Source organism: Perissodus microlepis, chromosome 19, assembly GCF_051167445.1.
Source record: "Perissodus microlepis isolate ML-2025 ecotype Zambia chromosome 19, ASM5116744v1, whole genome shotgun sequence".
Classification (NCBI taxonomy): domain Eukaryota; kingdom Metazoa; phylum Chordata; class Actinopteri; order Cichliformes; family Cichlidae; genus Perissodus; species Perissodus microlepis.
In genome coordinates this window covers 8,465,070-8,485,880 of record NC_140479.1, presented here as the reverse complement: position 1 = coordinate 8,485,880, position 20,811 = coordinate 8,465,070, and the positions used below count along the sequence as shown (strand labels likewise).

Sequence of the window (20,811 nt, the reverse complement as noted above, 5' to 3'; positions counted from 1 at the left end):
TGCAGATGTTATATTCTGACACCAAGCTATATTTAAATTATATCTAAAGAACTCACAATTTCCCTGAGTGATTCTGCGTGTTAAGCAGTGCATTTACCGGTTATTTTGAGCGTTGCAGAGTGTTTCTGTGTTTCCCAAAATACATTCAAAACAGGCAAGTCCAGCTTTACTGCTTCCATGGGAATTCAGAGAGTCGTAGCAGCCCGGTGCTGCTAATCCAGGTGCTGCACTGGATGAATTCGTTATCAGAGAGCGTGAGCACATCTGTAAAAGCAGACGTTTTGCCAGTTTGTTGCACTGAAGAAGTGCACATTCCAGCAAATTCCCCCCCAAGGTCAGATTGTGCAACGCTCAGAGAAACTGCAAAAACCCAAGAGCGTGTTCGGGGTTAAAGTTCATGTCAGTACAATTAGAGCCTGAACAGGTAGGACTTGTTTGGTAGGGTTGCTGGAGAAAGCAAGTTTTATCTGAAAGAACCACAAGACTGCAGGAACAACGACGACACCAGAGTGCAGATGTTTGTCTATGATGAGGAAACCCAGCACCTCACACCAGCTGTCAGCACGGTGGAGGAGGGATGAAGATTTGGGTGGGTCTTGACCTCCTCTGTATACCAAAGTGAGGCCATCTGTGTGACTAAAGCTTGGCTCGAACTGGGTCATCGACAGGACAAAGATCCCAGCACGGCAGCAAAGCTCCAACAGAACGACCAAAGAACAAAAGAGTCGAGGTTGATAAAATAAGGAAATGTGTAAACATTTATTTGAAAAAGTAAAAACTGCATCTCGAGCAGAAAAACTAATCTTACAACCGCAAAGGAATCAGATTACTTTAATGCACCGTTTTGTAACACATTACACTAGATTTGCATACATGTCAAATTCCCACATGCGGGTTCATCGATTGGGCCCACTTCCAGTTTGTCATTTCCTATTTCCTGTCTGTCACCTCTCTGCCCCCACCCGGCTACAGCAGCAGGCCCTTTCCCCCACCCTCCGCCACCCCCGCTTTTAATCACACCAGGTTAATTAAAAGGCCACGGTGCCTTTCTGCGGCCCCCTCCCCCCTCTGACTTTATTACCCCCTCGCTGTATACTTGCTCAGCTGCCTCACAAACTCTTTCAATCACACGGAAATGGGAGCTCACCTTGGTGATGGCGGAGAGGTTGAGGGGAAGGAGAGGAGGAAATGAGAGCCGTGAAGCGGTGTGTGTGTGAGGGAGATTCAATAGGAAGTGATAGGAATTGGAGTAAAGGTGTGTGTGTGTGTGTTGTGTGGGTGGGTGGGGCACCTAAAGTTCAATGTCATTAATTGGTCACCATTTGAATATTAAGTGAAGAACTCTGTTAATTAACGGGATATTAAAAGTGCTGCTGGCTGGAAGGGGGGGCGGGCGGAGGGAGGGGTGGGGTAGGCTGCGGAAATGGAGGGCATATGGCGAAATAGAGAGGAGGAGGAGAGAGAGAGAGAGAGAGCGAGGCTGGGCGCAAGGTGATAAGAGGGAGAGAGAGGCGTCCGTGGGTAAAGGTCTGGCAGTGGTAATTTGCGGAGAGCCGCGTTAATTGTCATAACCTTTTAAATGGCAGAGTTTATCGGAGTCCTCTAAATGTCCCCGCATATCGCCACGGCAACCCTGGGCCTGCCACACTGTGATTGGCCACCGCTGACGAGCACTTAAGCTTGATGAGTTTTCAGCACGAAACTAAATGATAAATTTGAAAATGTATATTTAAAGCACATACAATATGTCAGCTCGCGTTCTTCTGTGTACGAGCATGTGTGACAGTGCGTCCGCGTGTCTTTGAGACAATGTTTTTAATTTAGTGTGTGTGCGTGCGGGCGTGTGGTTTTTCTCTTTTACCTCCACATTGACTGACACTCGCTAATTGCTCGGCCAGAATACGCCAATGTTTTTTCTCTCCCTTTTTTCCCTCTTTTTTTGATTTATGTTTGTTTTTGTACAGCCGGAGCTGCAATTCAAATGCAAATGAGCGAGAACAGGAGAGGTGTTTTTGGAACGGTTAGGACAATCATAATGGCTCAGAAAGAAAGGGGGCCGGTAGTTAGCGGCACAGCACCCTAGGGGCCTCATTTAGCTGCCATTTGTTAGGAAATGCCGCTACATTTGTTCCTGGATACAGACTTCACAGACAGGGAAAGAAAGAGAAAACACCAAAAAAGAATGTCACAGTCAAAGTCGAGCTCGCCAACACGATGGCGTTCCTCCGTGCTTCAGCAAAAGTCATGTGGGTGTACACCGGTTTGGGTGGATGTCCTCTTTTAAATGTGAGCCAAAGCAATTGAAGTGAATGGGCGGCCGGGGGTGGCGGTGACAGGGACTTGCAAAGACTGTATGAAGTGAAGATGGTTAAAAAGACTGGCTTTTATTTGATTAGCCTGTGCAGAGGAATAAAACATGAAAGCCCTGGCAGTGGCAGCTAGCGCTGTTAGCTGTGACATCACTCCTGGGGGAAGGCCTGTACACAAGCCGCGTGTGTGTCTGTGTGTTTGTATAAGCAAACAGGAAAGCTTACTTGAGGCTGTGTGTGCACACGTGTGTGTCCGCGTGTGTGGTCCTCTCTTGTCGTCTCTTTGTGCTAAAGGTCAGGGGGATTGCTGAGATAGAATCCAATCTGAAGGACACAGCACTAGAACAGGTCCTGCTACAAATGGACCTATTAAGATAGACTTGTGAGCAGAGTGTGTGTGCATCAAGTATATAGGCGAGCGCACACACGTCCTCGCGAACGCAGCTATTTCCAATCAAACGGTCACCTTTTCCCTGATGATAATAACGGGCTGTATGTTGGAATAAACGCTCATCATTTACATGGACTGACAGTGACAAAAGCAGCAATGCATTTCAACTGCACGTGTAACAGCAGTGTCTTTCAAATATTCTAAAATGGATCAAAACATCCAAGTGTCAAGAAAATATGAAAGGCGAGAACATGACAACCGGCGGTGATTTGTCCCATTTTGCAGCACAGAGTTTGCTCTCACTGCTGATTGTTGCTTCAATTATAGTTCAGTCAGCCTGATTGGTGCAAGCGTGTGTGTGTGTGTGTGTGTGTGTGTGTGTGTGTGTGTGTGTGTGTGTGCGCGAACGCGGGGTGTTGAATATGGATGTCCTGCCTCCCTCCCCCACCTCCCCCGCCCCGCCTCTCCCGAGTGTGTGTTATGTTTTTTTTTTTTTAAACCAACGTTTCCTTTGTTAACAGCTCAGACAAATGAATAAAAAAAAATACTGTATTCAACTGTAATTACTGACATTCAAGACATTCACGGACCAGCACGTCCTTAAACCTGAACAGCACAACAGTTTGATTGTCAGTGACTCGCAAAACAACACGAGTGCGGCTCAGTCCACGGCTGGAGGCGAGCTGGGTGATTGTGATGGTGTATAAATGAAACACACAACTTTTACTCCGGGGACCAGTGAGGCGGTGGGTTTTCTCTCGTTTTGTGACTTGTTCTGTTCCGTTTATGTCTTTATTATTATTATAATTCATTTCTTTTTTATGTTAAGCCACAGGAACCACTTGGTTGGGTTTTATGAAGCTTCTCCCAGGTGATTTTTCTGCTGAGGGTTAGCGTGACCTTTGCATCACATGGTCCCACAGTATGTGGGTGTGCGTGTGGACAACAGAGATGCCCTGTCCTTGCTGTAATATGGCAAGAGGTGGTGGCCAAATGCATGTGTGTGTGTGTGTGTGCGTGTGCATGCAGAAATAGGGCCTCTCTCCTAAAGACATGCAATTAGGCTTAATTTTTAATGAATATTAATGGCATTAGCGTCAGATTTTGTGGAGATGTGCATTTGCTAAGGTGCAGGGGAATTGGGGGGGTGACTAATTTATTTCGTAGTCATGAGCAGAGGAGACGGGAAGAAGAGAAACAGGAGGTGTGGAGGTGATGTTGATGAAAGGAATCAGAGTGGAGGAAGGGGTGGTGATGGAGACGTGTCAGTGGGATGGAAAGATGGAAGCAGGAAGAGCGACGGATGAAGCACGAAGCAAGAGGAGGGTTGCAAATAAAAACGGAGAGGAGGGTAGATTTTGAGTGAAGGTTAGCAGAAAAAGTAGAAATAAATAGAATATATTAGGGGAGGAAAGCAGAGTGGAAATAAAATGCTGGTGAGAAATCATTTTCCTCCCGTATTGAGCAGGCAGGCTTGGATTTGAGCAGGACGCTGTGCTGCCCCCACAGCGGGCTCGGCTGCCCCCACATCGGCTGCACAGATGTTCACATCCATGTTATGTACAGTGTAGATTAAGTAAGCCACATATTTTCATCACGGCTCAAGAACGAATAAAAAGAAACAACGATCAAGACGGCTGTCAGTCAAAATCAGCTTCACTTAAACGCTTTGAATTTGGCTCTGCTCGCTCTCTGTTGTTTCCGCCGTGCCATCAAGTAGCTTTTGCTCGCTGTCATACGAGCTTCATTGCTTTTTATTTTCTTTCTTTCTTTCCCAAGACAGACAATCAAACTCATACAAGCAAAGCGAGGCAACATTTCACCTTGCTCCCTGCTGGAATAGAGAGTCGGAAAGTGTGCGGTGCAACCAACCAAAAAGGCCCGATACAACCTTCTTAAATGAGCTGTGAGCCGAAAAGAAAAGAAAGCGTAAGATGCGTGTCGTGATTACCGTTTGAGTGCGGCCTCCGTACGAGGCGGCGTTTCGATATAGAAACAGAATAAATCCCAGGCTGGAATTTTTGCGAGTTACTTTTAAAAGCGCTCGAAAGTCTGGAAAACAAGTCGACGGCGCGCAACAGCCACGCGTTTCCCCGCTCGCCGGCTGACTCGCGCTCCTGAGTGGCTGGGATTAAGGTGGTGCTGCAATATTGATTTACGTCTGCATAAAGCCTCTCCGGCTCTATATATTACACCACATTCAGCAGTCATCTATTCAATCAAATCTAATATTACACTGCCTCTCCACACAGCTGTCTAATAGCATTTAACTCACAGTTTGATTCCTGCATTCCCTCATGTACTTCAAACGCTTGCCTTCAATATCCTTCGTTCGTGTCTACTATGCCAAGATGAAGTCTTTTCAAAAGCACGGAGGATGAATGAGCGTGTCTGCGTGTGCGTGTGTGAAGACAGGATTAGCTGTGGCCTTAGGCTTAAGGTATGGAGTTGAGTGTATTTTAGAAGCTTCTAAATTAGCTGGGAAATGGGATTTTGAGACAATGGACTGGAAAAAACTCAAATGAAAGGATGCACTCGCAGCACTCCTTCATTTGCCTCTGATGTTGTTCCGCTCTCACTTTTTTCCAGCCTTCAACTTTTTTCCTTTTCCACTTCTTTTGCGTCTCCTTTCCCCGTCCCTCCCTCCCGTCCCTCCCTCCCTCTCGGTCCATATTACAGTTGACAGTAATGATGTAAGAACATGAGTGTAAACAGTAGTATGAACCTCACTTTGACCCACTTAAAACAGAAATCCCCCCGAGTATGCGCGCGCTCACACGAGAGACTCATGCCTGAGTAAATATTGGAGTTGGGTCAGCAGCCGCTCTTCTGTTCAGTGTGCGAGCGTCTGCATCCGTGCACGTGTCCACCTCTCCCAAACCCCCCGCTCCTCCTCCTCCCTCCTTCCCCGGGCCGTTATTTACCTGTGGAGGTGCGCTTGTGTCTAAGCTGGGTCTCTGTGTAATAAAAGCCTGACGTTTGGCGTGCATCCAGCCCTCCCTCCCCCTCGTGACAAACACGGGGGGGGGTGCGTGCACATACACATGGTTTGCCGAGGGCCCTGACAAGGAAACTAGCATGGCTTTCTTTTTAAAATAGCACCTCCATTCTTCGCTGTGAGCCTGTTGTTAACGTCTCCGTGCACACACCCACATCTGGGAGGACACGTGACCCAGTGATTGGTCCCATCCTGTTCCGGGGTTTCCCCTCCAGCTAAGGAGGGGTGCTGGTATGAAGCGATGAGCTGGTGGGGCGTGATCATTGCTCCGTGTTTGATTTATTTCGGTGACTGATTTCATTTTGTTTTTATTATTCGAGATGAAAAAAGTGACATCAGCCGCAGAGCATAGTGCTGTTGGATACTTTAGACTGTTTAAATGTGTTTTAGATGAAAAATAAAAATGGACGCGACAGTTCAAAGATTTTGTTTCTACATTTAAAAGAACTCATTTATTTAAAGCTACATTCTGAAACAAAATATCCAATAACAGCACCGGTATCGATGCTATTGATGTTTGGATGGATCCAGTCACCTCTGACTGCAGAGTTGCCACATGCAGAGACACAATAATAAAAAACAACAACACAAGTTATCCGTTAAAATTCTTGAAATAATCAGTCTCCTTTGTTTTGTCACCTACACAAAGTGTGAACATGTGAAATGAAACAAAAAGAAAGAGTTTGTTGTTTAAAAATGTCACTTTGTGACGTTCTTATTTTGAGTTTCCTGTTTCCATAAGAAGCAATCAGTTACTTCATAATGCATTGTTTTTTTCAGTTGGACCGTTTCCAGTTTAGATTTTGAGAAAGTGAAATATGTAAAACTGTGAAATCAGAACAATCACAGTCTGTCAGCTGTGGAGAGGATTATGTGATGAAATATTAACAACATGTGAAGCAGTTTGAGGGACATGAAGCAAAGCGACGCTCCAGGACCAGCTTCGGGAGCCGTACTTTAAATGTGTGTGGAATTTATTTAAACACTTTTATGAACAGTTCAGGAAACATCGGGGTGTTTAAAAAGCATTCGGCTGTTTTTGATTTGGTGCATTAGTGAAGAACTTAATCATTTAAATATGTATTTAAACGTGAGGCGAGCTGAGTTTAATTGTGTTCCACGTAGAATAAAAGGAAAAATGAAAGTGCTTCACTTTATATATAAAAGGCATCAAGGTAAAATAGGTAAGCATCAAAAAGCAATGTATAAAAAGTCATTTAGGCAAACAGTAGAAGTTGCAGTGAGTGTGTCACCTTCCCCGTGTGCTGTTAAAGCAGCCTCCACACAGAAGCTTAAGAAACCAACTCCATATCAGATTTTCTTAAGGATCTCCAGACGTGCCGTATTATTCCTACATCATTTCTAGCCTGGATCCACAAACGATTACACATTTAATGCTCTAATAATAGATCAATTTCCACATGATACATCTCTCGCTGTGGAGGATAATCTCCAGCTACAAAATTATATCACCTTTCTGACAGGAATATTGCCCACCTACTACAATATAATCACACAACAGATAAGAAATCAAACTGTGGGGAAAAATGGATTTTCAAAGTAAAATACCCAAAGACGTGTGTTTGCGTGCGGCGTGCGTGTACTGTATATTATGCGGGACTGTGCACGCGGGCACTTGTGCGTGATCTCTCGCTGTGTCTCGCCGATCAGTTATCACTAATCCTTCCACTCGGAGCTCTTTAACAAGTTGCTATTGTGCCGCAGACGCTTAACGTGATGGAGGAACGACCGTCGTGGTGAATGAAAAGAAGAGTGAGAGCGAAGGAGGGAGAGATGCAGAGGGAGGGAGAGGGCAACACCTCCGACAATGGCGAGAAAATTGGTTTACACTAGATAGGCTTGTGATTACAGAGGGAAAGAAAATGACTTGGATTGAACAATAGGAGTGTGTGCACGGGTGTGTGTTTGTGCGAGCGTGCGTATGTCTGGAGGATTAGTGGGTGGTTAGGCGAGGATTTGGTTGAAATGAATTGGTGGCTATGGCGTGCTGATGGGTGTGTGTTTGGATGCTTTTCCAGCCACCTGTACTGTAACGCTCGCGCTCCCTGTGAAACGGCCTCTTTGTGTTCAGACTTGATCTAACTGGGAATGTTTGTTGCGGTCCTGCAAACCCAACGCTCTGCACACTCTCGCTTGCAGACTCTTGTCATCACGGCTGAAGACGCTCAATCTGTGATGTAACTGATACTTCAGCTCCAGGATACTCAGCGGTTTAGCTCATGCCACCAGTATTAATGAGGAGAACAAAGATGTGTTGACTCAGTTTTTTCTCGTGTGCATTTAAGCAGGAATCCTATTTTCAACAAGAATCCACATTTGAATATCAGAGCGTGGTGGAGAGCGTCTCCCGAAGGCACGGTGTTTTGCACCTGTTGTAACAAGACTGCTCTGAAACGAGCACCTTTATGTGGTGACGTCCATCACCACCATCAGGCAAAGCGGCTGTTGAGTTTGTGCGATTCCGGTTTAGAAAAGCGGGTGGATACTTTGTGACAGTGCCCGAATAGTAACGTCAACAAACGCAGAAAAAAATCTGTTATTTTTTAACCTTTTCCTCAGTGACACTGCGTTCCCTTCTTTCTGCCTGTTTTTCTCTTTAGGAGGCCCAGCAGGAGAGCTACAGCATCAGGGGTCCTACCCCAGGGAATTCTGGGAAGGCTAACAATGAGGATAACGTCTCCCACGACCGCCCCTCTAGTCTGCCGGTGAGTGATTGACAGTCGTGTGGACCAAAGTGCAAAAAGGCGCTGCTGCACAAAAGTCTCATCGTTCAGTCAAACCTCAAAGATGCATCGTGGTCATTTTTGACTGCACATCCACCTCACTGCCCAATCAGATTCTTCCGCTCACCCTGTGACCTGCCCCTTTCTCTGATGTCTCAGGGGGTTTGCTCATTTCAGAGCTCACGTCTGTGTTTTGACTGGCGTCCACGCCAAAGGCGTAAAGGCCCAGATGTGTCGCGTCCTGGTCTGTAGTGCCGTCCCCTCGCTCACACATATGGCCACGAGCACAGAAAAGCATATGCGCCGACGCAGACGTTGCTTCTACGTGCACGACGCAGTCACACATGCAAACCCACAAGCGCTGCCTGCTGGCGTATGGGCGAGCTGAAAAGCATGGAGCAGGTTGGCTGGAGGAGTAATTGAGAAGAAATGGTGAGACCAGGCTGATCCACGAAGGGAGAGATGTGGGCTGCTCTAGTTTTTTTTTTTTTTGGCCAACCTAATCGCTTTTTACTCCATCATCTCTCTCTGCTTGCAGCTCTGCAGCATTTTCAAGAATAGAATAAATAGACATTTGCAAATGGTTGCAAATATTGGCACTGCTTGAGGTGTGTGCAGTTTAATTTACTCGATACTTTGGAACAGCCCCAGGAACGGCAGAATAAACTGCAAGAAAAGCTAAATTAAGTGTCTGAACTTGAGTTGAGCCGTAATATTCTTGGTGCACGGACACTTCTGAAGTCTGTGTGTGCCGACGGTCTGCCCGGCCCTTTATTTGTCATCCTCCTCGTGCACACGTGTCCGTAATGTGCTAACAGTATGTGGCCCGTTTCGTCTTTTTTCCTTCATTTTCACTCTCCCACACTCTTTAGCCTCCTTCCCTTTCGCTCTCTGTCTTTCTCTCTAAAGCAGCATCATGAAAGCTCTTTCTCCCCCCTTGTGCTATAATGAGAAATGGCCTTGATGTATCGGTGTGTGAATCCGAAGCGAGAGAGCGAGGCGAGGAGCCACTGCAGTCGGGGGGCCGATCTATTTGAACCAGCACCACCATCACCACGCGTTCCCTCGCCACTTTAATCCCGGCGTTTTACCCCTTGGGTTCTCCGTGAGTTTTCACATCCCATCCAAAGCGTGTGGCTCGCCCAGATCCTAATCGGCGGCAAGTTTTGATGAGAGACACAGAGATGGAGAGATGGATAGATAGAAGAGGAGAGAGAAATTGCTCGGCATTTGCCAGGCTCTTCCAGCAAGCTGTCACGGCAGAGATGGAACCGCTTTTTCCCCTTTCCTCCCCTCTCTTTCTCACTCTCTCACCGGTATTTGATGTCAGATCTAAAGCTGCTGTCATCTTTTCCCCCTTTCTCTCCGTCAGGAGGGAGGGAGCGCGGGTCGGCAGAGTGTCATGTTGTTGTTTTGGGACGAGGCTGCTGTGTGATGTGGCGGGATTTTTGAAGGAAGACCAAAGGGAGAAGTGCTTTAGTGACTTATCACAAATGCAAGTCACACTTCCCCTCGGGACTCGGAAAATGTATTGGAGATATGGAGCGCCTTGTATTCTGTATCACTGTGCAGTATCTGTATTGTTAATGTGAAATCACCGTCCCTTTAATGTTTCTGGTAGGTTGGGGAAGAAAAGGGAGCTTGCATCCTGCAGCTGGTCGTATGTGTGCGTTTCCACGTAGCTTCAGTCCTGATACTGAGTCACGCATGAATGTGGGTCTCTGATTTCAGCCTTTTTGATGTATTTAGAATAACACATTAGCATTTAACACCACTTTTTTTTTAGCATTATTGCGTGTACCCGTTTGGATTTGCAAGGCAGACACTATCTCTACTTTTAAGATTAGTCTTAAAACTTTCCTTTCCTGACCCTGAATCCTCCCTCAGTCATGCTGGGGGGGGGGGTTCCCATGATGCTGTGTGTTTATACACATCTCTGCATTTAATCATCAGCTATTATTAATCTCTGCTTCTCTTCCACAGCGTGTGAACCAGTCTGGTTCTGCTGGATGTTTCTTCCTGTTAAAAGGGAGTTTTTCCTTCCTCCTGTCACCAAGTGCTTGGGCATAGGGGGTCGTCAGATTGTCGTCTGCACCTTAGTGTATAAAGTGCCTTGAGGCGACTGTTTGTTGCGATTTGGCGCCGTATAATTAAAACTAGCCTCTTCACATTAGCTTTGGTTAAACTCAACCTGGTGAAATCAGAGCAAAGAGCATCCTGTGACCAGATGAACTTGGCCCATAATTCAGTGACCAGGAGCTGTGACTTGACTTTATGTGAAAGTAATTTAGTGCTCGTCTTTGGGTTCTCCTATGTGTTGATGCAGCAGACACCGGCGCTGAGCCTGCACAGAAACGTGATGAAATCGTGCTTCTCTCAGTTGAGTGTTGTCTTCTTCCAGAATTGCTCTGATTTCTGCAGGATGTGCGGGGCAATTACAGGTCAATAAATCGTGACATGTTTTTGGCTGACAACGTGTTAGAGGCGGCCCGCGTGATTGGCACAGGATGACATGTCATCTGCTGCCTTGTTATTTCCAGCTATGTGCAGCCGTCGAGGTTTTTTATTTTTTTGCTATTGGGGGGGGTGTCTGCATCTGTGTCAGCACCCCTCTGCATCTTTCGCCTAACATTGCTAAGTCAAGCTGCTCTTTCCACAGTGGGCTGCCCCCACCCCAAATCCTCCCCATCCCTGTTCCAGTCACTTCATGTTCCCTGCTCTCTGGCGTTCCCCTGACAGCCTGCCAAGCTGCCGCGCAGCCTCCCATCCTCTGGGACATGGGAGAGGATGGCCACCCATGTGGAAAGACAGAGTGAGAGCTGGGGGTGGGAGGGTGAGGTGAGGAAGTGGGGTGAAGAGAATGCAAGAGAGAGAGAGAGGGCGTGAAGCGATGAAGTGAAACGTGGTTATCTTTTTGTCACTTGTTCGGGGTGAGGGATGTTGAATTCAGGCTGTGGGGTTCCGGCAGCGGTGTGTTATTCACACTAGCGCGTGCACACACACACACACACACACACACACACACACACACACACACACAGAGACAGAAACATTCTTGTAAGTCTTTCAGTGCTCATTTGCCCCTCCTTGACTTATTTTCCATCAGACAAAAGGGAAAATTCAGAAACACTATCTCTCCCTCTCAGTGCTGTCCACCTCGCCCTCCTCTGCTTTTCCGAGCGTTAGGTCATAAATGATTGACAGGGCACAGCTGGAGACGCCTGCACGCCTCCCCTCACTACACACACACACACACACACACACAAGTCTTTACTCGCAAACACACATTCGGCACATATTTTGATGCACGCTCTGTCCTCTGCGAGCCGTTTTCTGTGCGTGCTCTATCGGAGCATGTCAGTCAGGCAGCCTATACAGTATGTGCTCTCACTCTGGCTCTCCCTACTGCTGTGTTTTATTTTAGAGTCCCCAGGCAGGCAGACAGGCCAGCAGGCAGCGCACAGTAATGTCATCCAGCAGGGTTAGATTCAGCCTCCACATTAGTGCACACAGGGGGGGAGGAGAGGAGGAAAGGAGGCAGGAAAGCAACGAAATACAAGGGAGGTGAAGAAGAAAGGAGCACGGGGATGGGGAGAGAGGAAAAGAAAGGTGGCGCTTATGTGGAATAAAAAGCACATCTCTTATATTATGGCTTTAGATGTGAGGTTAAATGTGATGACGATGCAAATTATTCAGCATAAATCGATTGTATTTTATGGAGGAAGGTCTCGCCGGCCTGTGTTTTTATATGTTTACATGAGAACAGTGTGTGGGGAGGGGGAGGCAGGCAGACGCAGAGATGTTCCCTGGACCCTGCAGCCTATTCTTAGAACAGACAGCAGCACTGAAGGCCAGAGCAGCTCCCTGCCACTGCTGTGAGCACATAGCTGCTCTGAGAATAGGACAGCTAATCTGAAGCAGGTTTCACACTCTGAGGTACAGGAGATGCTGAGGTCACGCCAGCCTTCAACCTGTAGACCTAATGTGAGTAGGAGTGATTGATATGTGCCGCTCGTCCTATACGCTCCATAGGAGCTCTCTGATGCCTACACGCCGCCGCGCACACGTACACAATTGTTGCTTTCACCTCGGACCCCGACTTCATCTAAAATGCAGACAGGCTATTTTTCCGCTTGTATGCCAACCTGTTTTCATTTGCTCCTCATGAATCATTTAGCACACACACACAGTTTCATGTACACGCCTGGTGTTTTTGATCCTAAGGAGCCGGGAACAGGTGTTTTTCCCAGGGTTTACCATTCGTTCCCCTACGGCTCGAAAACACAGATGCACAGGAAGCGGAATTGATCGGTGGGGAGATTTCTGGAGGTCTTTCATCTTTGTACATCACCAGTATCGTGTTTAACCTACAGAGGACGCACCTGCAGTGGCATCTGAAGTCGGACTCACAGGCGTGTTCTTCATTTTTACTGTAAAGTAAAAGATAGAGAGGAGCCAATCGGCTTGCAACATCCATTTCAAATCTCCTCTGTGTCAAGCACGGAGACTGCTGAAGTGTCCTTTAGCAGGACACTGCATCCCAAGCAGCTCTCCTCAGCAGCTGACACTGCACTCTCATCCTCCTGCAGAGGACAGACACACTGAAAGAGAATTTCCCTTTGGGGATCAATAAAGCATTTCTGCCTGCAGGATTTCACTTGTTTCTTATGGCAAAATTTGATGGCTACACACTGCTCCACCTACGGGGAACTATGTTGGCCAGTGCAGGTTGTTAAACAAACTGGTAACACAAGGCTGAGCAGCAGTGGTGGTGGGGGGAGCTTCAGCTGCAGAGGAGGGCATGTTTATACCCAGCCACCCTTAACAGACTGGCTCACAGAAGCCCTGCACAGCAGAGTGAAGGGCAAATAGCAAACCTGTGCGCGCACACACACACACACACACACACACACACACACACACACGCTCACCTACCCCTATGCTCACACATACGTGCACTCCAAGTGCGTCAGGCTTTGTGATTTGAGAGTGAGAGGGAAATGGAGAGGGATGAACTTGGTTAAGAAAACTGCAGAGCGACTCGGCTGGCGCCTCTCCACCAACCTCTCCTACAGAGGAGGAGAGACAGGCAGAGGGGGAGATAAGTGAGAAGGAGGAGGAAGAGTGTGGACTGACCCTAGAAGGAGAGAAATGTTCCCCAACTGCATCTTTTTTTTAATCCTTTGCCCGTCAGTTTCCCCTCTGGCTGGTGGCTTTTGTCAAAGCTGATTTCCTCTAACAGATTTGGCAGAATAGTTCAAATTCAGGACAAAGAGGACGGAGAACAAGCAGCAGTTTGTTGTTTGGTCTCACACACAGTTCTGCATAAATACTACTATCTGCATGTTGTTAACGTCTGGAGCCCTCGCCGTTTGTCGTGCGTGATTTTCTCGAGCGTTAACACCTTCCAAACTGTCCTCCCCGTTCTTCCGCGGGACGGTCTGCGGCGTGACAGTGTACGAAAGCAGACGCCGCTATATCAGCATGTCGACTGGGCGCAGTAAGCCAACGTGACACTCTGCGTGCTTTATCGGTTTTGCTTGTCCTTTTAAGGTGTTACCTCCGACGTTGTTTTCTCTAATGCGAAGCGAAGCTCTCGTCCCAAACCGTCGACCGGACGTCACCTCGCTTCGGTCGTTCGCTCTGCGCTTGATTAAACACTTTTTCATACCGACGTCAGAGCACCAAACACTTCTCCTCAAGTGATGTATAGATTTCATTTTCGTGAGCCATTATGGCCAGATACACCCTTCTGGCACAGAGCCCTCCATTATAAATGGTGATTTTCTGTTACCACATTAATATTTAAATTAACTGTTAAAATGGGTTATTGAGCCAATCTGAACCGAAGATTGGGAACATCTATTTTATATTCATTAATAGTTCGGACATCTCCTGCCAAATGATATTTCAGTGAATGAATCTGGAAGAATCTCCCTCCCTCGGTGGATACTGATGAGGCCTGAAATAAAAAATGTTGGGAGCTCACTGACTTTTGCCTCTTTTGAGCATCTTTGTTCTCACGTCCACCTCAGCAGAGGAAAAAGGGCAGAAAGTGAAATGAGTGTCTGTACTTGGAAAGAACAAGTAAAGGATGAAATCTTCTTTATTCCTTCCTTCCACCCTCATCGTCATCTATCGCCACATCTCCTCTCTCTAGCCTTCTGTCTGTCTGTGCTCCTCTTCTCCTTTCACTCCCCGTTTCCCCGGCCTCAGACGTTCGCTTCTGACATTTCTGGGTTTATTTTTACGTCGGGTCCTGGATGCCTGGACTCCCAGCAGGCTAACTAGGCAGGAGGGGGGAGGAGGGAGCCAGCTGAGGAATGGAAGAGAGGCAAAGTGGAAGAACTGAAGGGGAGGGAGGAAGGGAGGAAGGAGCCATCAGAGGGGGAATAGTCTGTCATCACCATGGCTCCCTCTGGCTGTTGGGAGGCTGAAATTACATCTGACTTTGAAGTTTGGGGCAGCAGCATCACCAGTGTTGCTATAGTGACAGGAAGAGTGTGTGCGTGCGGGTTTGTGTGTGTGTGTGTGTAAACTCCTCAGGAGGTTTATTATGCATGATCCACACTGTGACTAGTCCTGATGGCATTACAGCGCTGTTATTAATCTACTCTCATAAGATATGTGTACTTTAAACACATCCCCGTGCACACACGAACATATCTGCGAATTCATGCTAAGACGCATTCAGACGCGCACACACGACCCATTTCACAGCTGGATTCAAACTTCATGTCGTGCCTTTTAAAGATTAAGATAAAGTTTTTTCCTCTTATTATCTTTGAGAAGGTTTAGCTGGCTGCACACTGTGCTCACAGGCAAATGCACGCACAAACACACACTCGCGCGCGCACACACACACACATGCAGAGTTGTTAAGATTTGCAGATAGCAGTGTTTGGGTTGTTCAAGATGCTAATATTCTACTAAGATGTGGAATATTTATGAACTTTGTTTGGTCAAACTCGGTAAGAGAAGCGAAAAAGCAAAGATAGATGGATAGATGTATGAACAGGGTGCAAAATAATGTTCCATTAATGCAGAGCTCGGCTCTTGCTGAGGGCCCAGCGCCACTCTGCATCTCCCTACAGTCAGCCTGCTATACATTTTTCATGAACTCTGAGCGAGAATTAGCGACGGATTGCCTCTGCAAATTGCTTCTCCTTGGTCGGGGGCTGGTGGAAAGCACAAGTAAGAGGTAGGAGAGAAGCAACAACGGTGCAGGAACGAGAAGAGGTGGAAAACCAAAGGAGAATGAGATAATTGCGAGGAACGTGAGGAATAAAGCAGAGCTACTCCTCAGAGCCGAGCCGTCAGTGCCTGATTTCAGCACTTGTTGTGACCGGCGTATGCACGGCTGAGTCACCCTCAGCGTCCGTGTGGTAATGTGTAAATCCAGAGCATAATACTAAATGCTTCTCAGTGGGACATGATGTGTAAAGGTTCCATTTCCAGGTTGTTTCTGGGCTTTCTTTTGGCCTGTGCACCTTATAGTGCATTGAGAGTATTGCCCACTTTCATTTCCCACCGGTGACTTTAGCTGCTAATGCTCCCAAACACCCGTGTGTGAGTCATCTCGTGATAAGCTGAGCTCTGTCATTTCCAGCAGAGTCGTTATTTATCATGATGACACCTGTAAATAATTGTGTTGAAAGAATAACTCGTGATTTTTAGGAGTTAGTCTCAAATATTTTCAAATGTACAGTTTCCTGCACACAGACTGTGCAGGTGTGTCGGTCATATTCCTCTAACAGTGTCAGTATTATCACTTCACACAGTACAGCACGGACCTGGAAATGTGTGTGTCTGTGTTGGTTGATGAAAAGAAACACTGGACAACACCAGAAGGTGTGCGTGTGCGTGTGTGTGTGTGTGTGTGTGTGTGTGTGTGTGTGTGTGTGTGTGTGGTGGTGCTCAGGGCCTATGATTGCTACTGTAATCTGCTGTCTCCTGCCAGCCACAGTTATTACAGTTGTCGATATGGTGCTCGGGGCTTTATGGACACAAGCAACGAGACTCAGCCTGGACGCTTGCCAGAGTGTGTGTCTGTGTGTGTGTGTGCTTCATATTTGTTTGCACCCTTGTGTCTGCGTGCGTGTGTGATCTTTTGCTCTGTGTGTTTGTAATTGAGCTCTCTGCTCATGTCAAGGCCAGTTCAACAGCGTGTTAATTGCTTATGTTGCAAAGTGTTAGTCCCAGCAGTATGTGCATGATATCACGCATGTATGTATTTACTGTATGTGCAGAATGGGTGGACCAGCTTTGCTCGGACAGGTTTTCTGTAACGAATGATGGAAAAGAAAGAAACACCACAGGAGACGTAAGATTCAGTGTGTGGAAGGTTCAGGAAGAAAGGAGGCAGAATGTGAGAGAAAGATGGAGGTGGCGAGGAAAGGCGGGAATGAAGGGAGCACTGGGGTGTGGAGGGTTTTTTCCTCGTGGCATTGAGGCCTGTCTGATGTCTGTTGTTCAGCCCACTTCTGCTGTTTACCATCCTGCCAGCCTATTACTATCAGAGCTTGGCAGTGGGCTACAGTCGGGCTGAAACAATACTTGTGCAACATTTGCTTTTGTAACACTGTCATACATTCGTAAGCGCGCTCACACTAAGGCGCACCGCGAGGGTCACCGATGGCCCATTTTCCAGTCGCACTGCTCTTTTGCAAATGTACGACCATCTGTCAGAGTTGGCCAGACGATTAAACAAATCCTAGCTCTGTTTTTTTCCTCCCCGAGTGTGTGCGACCGGGTTCTCTGCACATACCGGCAACCTGTGACCTCGGAGAAGCATGAAAATCCCCTCTGCCGACGTACTCGGGGCTTTTTAAGGCACGAGCTCCGAGCCTCGTGCCCGTCGCCCGTGTCTATTCTTGTGCTTCGCTGAGATGAAGCTCCCCTCTCGAAAACAATGTGGAGCGCTTGAAATTAAGAAACATTATCCATTCTGTTCGGAGAAGACATCGTCTTTTTAATCGCTTCATTATGAGCTCCAATTCTTGGAAATTATTCTGTGAGTTCTGAGTAATGTTGGTTTTAATTGATTTTTATCAAAGTTTTAATTGATGTTTCTCTGTGGACTGAGTAATTGTTTTGGTTGTTTCATTATGTATTAAGTCCCCCGAGTCCACTTCTCCCATGTGACCTGCTGCGTTAATGAAGGACTGTGTACAAAAATGCCAAACGCAGTGGCAGATGGTAACTAAGACAACTAGCCGAAGCCTGAAACGATCGTCTTTCACTTGAGCGTTTACATTATACTGTATTCTGCTCCACCCTGTAAAAACTGCATATTCATAGCAGCTATATTCATAGTTTCCTTGCGCCGGCTCTGTTTTTGGAGTCGGCCTGTTGCAGATATGCGACTCTTGCATGTTGCTTTGTGTGCTGTTTAGTGTTTGGCAGGTGTGCAGGAAACTCATGAGCAATAGAGTTTTGTGCTGAGGCGAATGGCAGAGTAGCATTTGTTACTACTTTACACCATCTTTAAATGCAGTTTTGTGAATCATTAGTAATATAATACTATAAAGAGTATGTGCAGCAGTATGGAGAAGGGTTAGGCTTCTGACAGAGCAGCTCTCAGTTTGGTTAAACAAGGACCTGACAGATTTAAGGAGTCTGCAAATGTGAGATTCTTCAGAAGTTATGGTGACCAGGAGGTGGACCGTCAGCAGCATCAGCAGTAATGTGGCTGTTGTACTGGACTTATCAGTCGATCTCTGTTTGTGGTATCTGTATGTTAAAAGGAGCTAGCTGAACATCTTACTGGGAGGCCTCCTGGGAGTTATTTTTAAACCTGGGAACGCCTCAGTGTACCACCAAGTTTTTATGTCCATTTACACAAAAAACTGCTGCGACCAACAAAGTTTACTGTAGTAAAATTACCTTGAGCACATTTTGCTGTCACAACAAAATACAATCAGCAGGTTCTGTTCTGCATCATTGCCACCCCTCCTGTCACATGTGGCCTAGTCATGGAAGTCCTAGCGTGACCTCTTGCGTGTCTCCCGAGGTGCTGAAGTGTTGATCCCGGAACTTGAATTTCAGAACAAAGAGAACAAAGCCAATCCGGAGCGTCGGTGTGAGCGATGCCTGTGAGGCTTGAAAACGTCGCAACATGAAAGTGTGATCGGTTTGACGTTTGCTCTCTGCACAGTTTAAGGTCCGAGGGCTCTCATGTATGTGCAAGTGGTAGAAACATGTGATTCAAACATTGCTCAAGGAGCGCGCAACATTTAAACCGGGCATCTTTTTAAATTTAGGATTTCCTGCACGGCGTTGAGTCTCGTGCTTTTGTCGACAGCGTCCTGTCGTCGTGTTGTCGCTCCTCGATTTGAAAGCGATCTGACCAACGCAAATGTCAGTTTATTCAACAAAACAATAAACGCATGAGAAGAACTCCAAGAAGATTAGTCCTGTTCATTGCAGGCGTCTCGCACATAAATCAGCACGCACATGCAAACACACATACACACTCAGTCTGAGTAATTTTGAAAGTCTTGTGATAGCTTTGCATAGCATTTGGGCTAATGGCGTGCTGCGTGCTTCCTCCCAGGTCGGTGCATCCATTAGCAACCATATTACTGCCGCATAATGGCTTATTGGTTGTTGGGAAAAATTGCCAAGAAGCTGGGATGGGGAGAGAGGGAGCGAGTGAGAGATTAAAAGATGAAGAGAGAGAGAGAGAGCGAAAGACATAAAGGAAGCCTTCTCTAGCAGGGCCTCCGAATTGAGTTACAGCTGTTATGATTTGTCGTCTCTCAAGTCTTTTCCCCTCTCTTCTTTTTCATTTCTTGTTTCCACCCCCTTCTCTTTCACCCTCTGGGCTTTGGAAGGTTTTTATCTTTCTAATGAGCCGTTGATTCTTTTTTTTCCTGTCATTACCTCATTCGTTCTGGATGGAAGGCAATATTTGTCATACTGTCAAGCCAGTGTTTGCACCTAACCTGTGTTCCTCTGCGTGTGCGTGGACTGCGGCGGAGCGAAGTGGCGTAAAGTGTTTACGCCGCGGTTTTGGTTAGCGCGGGTGGCAAAAGTGGACGCAGGGATCGGAGGACTTTGGCACGGTGGCCCCGGCCCCCATGTTGAACTCCCAGCCTTATCAATATGCAGTATGGTGGGTGGATTGCACTCGACTTGATTGCTTTAATTGGCTGGACACAGTTGCAAAAACAAACACTCACACTCACACACAGGTGAAAGCAGTCTTTGCTGTGCACCGTATTGTTGTGATGTTTTGTCCTGGGAACGTGGGACTGTGCAGTGTTCAACTTTACATGAGTCATTCTGCTCCTACACGCTCAATATGCATATTATGTACACAGACGCACACCTCGATCTCACACATATGCGTATACAAACAGACAGTTTGGAGTACGGAGAAGTTTAAAGGTGATCCTCGGTTATGAGATAATCCCATAAATATGCATTGCGCGCACTCACACACACACACACACACTCCGGCGTGCGTGTCAGTCGTTGCATGAATGTATTCGGGCGGCTGCGCAGTGGTATCTCTGCACTTCCTCGCCGGCGTGGCTTGGGTAGCACGTGTGTTTGTATGCGTGTGTTGGGCGCGCATGCGGCGGTTAAAACGAAGTGGAAATCAAATTCACCTTGAAGTGTCCTTCTCGCTCCCCTCGCCGCCCCCATATTTTTGCCGTCGTCTTTGCTTTGAACACGCTGCAGCACTCAGTTCAAAGAGAAATGCCTTCTTGTGCGTGCGTGCGTGCGTGCGTGTGTGTTAGGAATGACGGCAGGGTTTGAGATGGAAAGAGGGAAAAGAGAGGAGGATCTGCTGCTGCACTCTTCTAACATCGCCCTCCCCGCCATCCTTCCATCATCAAAGAGCAGCCAGGCTTAGAGGAGCGCTCGTCCTTCTCCCGTCGCCCCCCATTCCCAATTAAAAACAACCTGGGACAGAGGAGAAGGTCGACGGTGTGAGTCAACTCAGGATGGAGAAATCAGCATTCATTTGGGCCTCGGTGACCTTTGACCTCCTTGTTTCTATGTAAGACAGAATAAGCAGCAGGGTGGACACTGTGAGTGGTGCTCTGTTTTAGGAGTGGGGATTTTTAATCGAGTGATGCTCATTATCTCCCACTTTCAGCTAAAATGGAGCATTTTGTCATTTTAATTTAGCATTTTTATCTGCATTACTGTTGTGTTAGCACTTGCATGTTAGTATTAATGTATGCACCTCTATGGGGGGTATACTTCTGCACGTGCATGCAGCCTGAGCTCAGACAGACACACACAGAATCCTGCAGCAGCAGTCTGTGGATCCTATTGGTGCATTTGACCTAAAGGTCACCCACTGGAAGCAATGACAGTTTCACATTAGCGCTCAATATGTGATATTCACTGTTG

General features: G+C 47.0%; 1 protein-coding gene across 5 annotated transcripts in view; it reads left to right on the top strand.

Moving 5' to 3' along the window:
* LOC146365448 (AT-rich interactive domain-containing protein 1B-like) overlaps positions 1-20,811 on the top strand; it is a 156,832-nt gene that overhangs the window by 46,981 nt on the left and 89,040 nt on the right. For all 5 annotated transcript variants that reach the window (XM_084915787.1, XM_084915789.1, XM_084915788.1 and 2 more), the window contains exon 4: positions 8,320-8,424. In XM_084915787.1, coding sequence (XP_084771913.1) covers positions 8,320-8,424 — 105 coding nt within the window. The remainder of the gene's footprint in view (positions 1-8,319; positions 8,425-20,811) is intronic.